This window comes from Trachymyrmex cornetzi, unplaced genomic scaffold (assembly GCF_001594075.2).
Source record: "Trachymyrmex cornetzi isolate Tcor2-1 unplaced genomic scaffold, Tcor1.1 scaffold112, whole genome shotgun sequence".
NCBI classification, from domain to species: domain Eukaryota; kingdom Metazoa; phylum Arthropoda; class Insecta; order Hymenoptera; family Formicidae; genus Trachymyrmex; species Trachymyrmex cornetzi.
The window spans coordinates 17823-22379 of NW_017295676.1; the positions used below are offsets into that span (position 1 = coordinate 17823).

Sequence of the window (4557 nt, forward strand, 5' to 3'; positions counted from 1 at the left end):
ACACACACAATAAATATTTTCCTTCTACATACGCATCCCCTCCATTCATCTCCTATATAAACTGCGATAAACATTTTTGGCATTAAACTTTCTTGTCGGTAAAAATCCATTTAAGGGTATTCATTTAACATCATTTGGAGTATTTCTACCAAATTTTATGATAATCGAGCGTTTGCCGTTTTCGAAAGTTCACCTCTATGGAATTTCAATATTGGAGTGAGATTTTACTGCAAAAAATTTAGAGTGCAGGATAGGAGAAATTTATGTAATATAATTAACAGGATATACGCCTGCTTTTGACAAGAGATAAATTTACAATATCTCTCACGCGATTATCCCACGTTTTTACATGCCGCGAGACGAAAAGTCGATCGAGTGTGACGACAAGAGTCGCATAGATCCAATCCGAGACGAAGCCACGAGCGATATTTTGCAAGCGCGCTGCCGGCACATTACGAGTGAAAAATACGTCAATGTCGAAACTACACGATACTCGGAGAACCTACCAAGACATTGGACACTGATCTCAGAATGTCGATAGTTCTCTCTCGCGACGTTCTCACAGGTGGTCGACTGCTAGCTTTCGAACTACATGTCTATTGAGACTTTCGGAAATGGTTACGAGTGTAATAAATGTCCAAAGGATAAACGATATGTTTAATTGTGATTTAAAACTAATAAAACAACATTTAATACCTACGCTAAGAAACAATGTTTTATTCAACATAGATCTGTTATAAATTAGTCCATTTTAAAAAAGAATGAAAAGATATGATCGATAATAAAATATATTAAATTATAGCTATTTTATACTTGTGCAAATTTTTTTAAACTGAGCCAAATTCAAATTAATGAAATAGTCTAATAAATTAAATTTTAAATTTAAATTTAAGTTGTGATTTAAATAAAATCTGATTTACTGTAGCTTAGACAAGAACCCACGTGTCAGAAGTGAAAGTACGCCATATAGCGTTTACCATCAAGGAATATTGATCCGTGAGAACACCAGCAAAAATGGTTTCCATCCGTTCACCAACAGGTGACACTTGCTGTATGAAATGAGTTTCTTAGAAAATAAACTCATGACTTTCAGAAAAATAAAAAATAGAGAAAATTGAAGCTAATCATGTGTTCTTGCTATGATTGAGATAAAAGGTAGAGGTTGTGTGTGATCAGTTTGGTTTTTAAGAGGCTAAATTATTAGCCCGACCATACAACCCGCAGGCATGGTTGATCCGCATAGTCATTTGGGCTTAGCAAACCCGTACGGACCCGAGCTCAACACACTACAGACACATACATTTATACATATTATATACGCACGCACATAAACGATTTTATACGCGATAGTTCTATGAATATTTGAGGAAAAGTGGAAGCAAGATACAACCCTTATCCCTAAGAAGAATCAGACTAAGAATAAGACTCATCATATCTGATGTAGATTGAGCAAAATGGCGAAAAAAGCTCATCCTTTTTATTTGCATCTCTTTGAATATGAAAAAATATGGCTATACAATTTTGCAAACGTTCCGTTTGTTATGTTTAATAAATTTATAATCTATAATAATTTTGAATTAAATAATAGATTTAAATCAATTAGGTACATATAAAAATTGGAACCTGAAATAAAACCATTTACAGCAACTAGGTATATGTAGTAACTATTATAAAGGAATTATTTTTTTCTCGAATTATGTGTCAAGTTTACAGAATTAATTGTAACTCTTATGAAAATTTATTTTTAACAAAGCGTTGTAAATTAAAGCGCATAATACGCGTAATCTCTTGCACAAATTTGATATGCGTCTAGAAGATATTTGTAAAGCTTATTACGAGCGAAGACCACTAGTGAAGACCACGCGGTTAGGTCGACGACATGAAATCACGTTAGCAGGTGAAACAACGAAGCCCATCTAGAGTTAGGCCAGAGAGTTCAAGGGTCGGTAGTCGTAAGTCCTTGACAGGATTACGGTAATTTTAGAAAATTTCCACGCGGCGGGTGCACTTAGTCACGTTGTTGCTGAATCCCTGCTATAGTCCGTAACTGCATCGTTACTGCATTTCAAGCTAGCTCGCACTAACTTGTTTCACGAAGCTTGAATACTGCGAGTTAAATTAGAATAGCGATCAAGTACCGTTACGTGCTCCGCAGCTGCAAACACGTAGAATTTTAGGTACGTGAAAACATCCAATGGTTTCCGGTCTTCAGAAACTTCGTCTCAATTCATCTCGATTTCTGTTCAAAGTCCATCGAGTTTGAAAGCGAAAGCGCGACACATCAATATTCAAGCGACGACGCGCCGCTCGTTGGTGTCGCGACAATGTGTCAGATAGTTTACTTTGTTGTATTTCGCGACATCATCCATACTGATATAAGATTCTTATCGTATCTATTCAGGACTGCCTTTGCGAGACTGCGAAAATAGAGATTTGGCTCCTTCCTTTCCGTCGCGCCTTCTTCTTTCCCGTCTCTCGCCGTTGATTCTTGCAAGAGATCGGAGTATTTGCGGACCATGAGGGTGGATGGCACGCAAATCCTGCCAGTCTTCAAAGAGATGCTATTTGACGATATTCACGATCGTTCGATTCGAATTTCGTGTCTCGAATAAAAATTCGCGTTTATCTGACAATATGCCATCACCGCGTGATAGTAAATATCAGCGTTAATGGTGACGCATCTCCCAACATCAAGAGATATTTACCGTTAATAACATCGCAAATACGCAGTATCGTTGGCTCGCATTTTTCTGCCATGCATTAAACATCGCGTCTGTCAGATGGAAACGTAATAAAATCCTGCAAAATGAAGACTAAAAATTAAAAAAATATAAATTGAGAATAATCCACTCTTTTATTATACGTATTGCAATTACATTATGAATGTATATAGAATAATATCGAGTATACAGATTACAGTTTTAATTATGATTGACGCTTAAAACGTAAAATAATTGAAATGTTATTTGAAAATAATGTGAAAAGTCAATAATGAATTATACATTGCTTGTTTTTCCACGAAAAAATGATTTATTCGTTAATTAAATTTTAATTTCGACATCACAAATTCTTGCCTCTCTCATTATTCTCATCGGGCATACAAAGCTACTTGAAATGCGTGCCCGTATCGCGAGTGATGCGAATGTTTCATAGCACTTTACGGATCCGTACATACAAAGAGATTGTGCATAAACAGACTACTTTACAGATTGAAGAGCGGAACACTTGCCGCCGTTGTTTCAACTACGTAATGAAATTTCGTATGCAATCTGACTTAATTGAATATTCAGAAAGCCAACTCGTTTGAAGAAGCATGAAGATGTAGGCAAGTTATATCGCGATGTATAAAATCTTTCTAGAAATGAAGGATATATAGAAAACTAGTCTGCAATATTCAGTATAAAAAGAAAAATCTTGTTTAAACATTTGAAAATGTACAATTATACGATTTCCAAAAAATAAAATTTCAATAAGATAATCACAATTGAAACGCATTTTCTCTTTTCAAGCTTCACGTTAATTAGTAGATGAAAATTTTGCTGCGATTACACATATAAACGGGGAAGAAAGTTGAAAAACAGATCAGGGACTCTATTCTTGAAAAGAAACGTATACGAAAGTCTAAGGAAATACTATAGTATACGTAACGTATACTGTAGCATTTCCATAGACTTTCGTATACGTTGCTTTTCAAGAATAGAGCCCCAGATAGGCCAAGAGAAAAAGATAATCGACGATTAACTTTCTCAGTAACGTAATTCTCGTTGGAAATTACTTCCCGTTGATATCGGGCACGTCATAAAGAAGAACGCGGCATTTCTTCGTTAGATGCCTCGTGCTAAGGGACCTCTTCTCGTGTACGAGGGCTCGTGGGATCCCGAGCGGCGTAATAAACTTTTATTCGTGGACTCACCCAACGAAACACTCGTAAAATAGTCATTTCCGCGCGGCGCCTTAGCAAGGAGTTTATCTTTTTCCGCGATGTAAGGATAGACTCGGCATTTGCATCTAACTTTGCCGCGCGCATTACATTCCGTAAACGCAATAGTAGTTTTCCTTTGTTTGCGAACGCTCATTTCGCGGTGGGACGTGCCGCTGGCGCAGTTTTTTCTACTAAGCGATAAATTACATTCCGCGGATAGAGTTGCATGTAAATCTATGATCCTCGCGGTCGCTTATGTCGCGGATGCGTGCAATCGCTTTATGAAAATTTCTTTCATCGTTTCTGTACGTGCGATCGATACGAATGGTAAGGAGGCAGTTTATTGCAATACTCTCTTGCCATTTTTTTCGTTTTGTGGTATTAATATTAGATCTAAATTATTTTTATTAATCCATTGAATATATATAAAAATATATACAATATAATATATTATAGGACCTTATATGTGATAATACAAACTATAGAAATCAAAACCTTAAACGGTGTAGCTAGATCTTAAATGCTTGTATGATTCTTGTGTAAATTTATATACTACGTACATAATCCCCAGATAAAAATATATCTTAACTTTTAGAGGGCAATGACCTATTAAAAAAATTTTTCAACTTTTCTTT

At 35.9% G+C, this 4557-nt stretch overlaps 1 protein-coding gene across 1 annotated transcript in view; it reads left to right on the forward strand.

Moving 5' to 3' along the window:
- LOC108763800 (putative uncharacterized protein FLJ37770) overlaps positions 1 to 1920 on the forward strand; it is a 5059-nt gene extending 3139 nt beyond the window's left edge. Inside the window, exon 2 of the mRNA XM_018511682.1 lies at positions 1769 to 1920. Within this exon, the coding sequence (XP_018367184.1) occupies positions 1769 to 1920 (152 nt within the window). The remainder of the gene's footprint in view (positions 1 to 1768) is intronic.
- The last annotated feature ends 2637 nt before the right edge of the window (positions 1921 to 4557 follow it).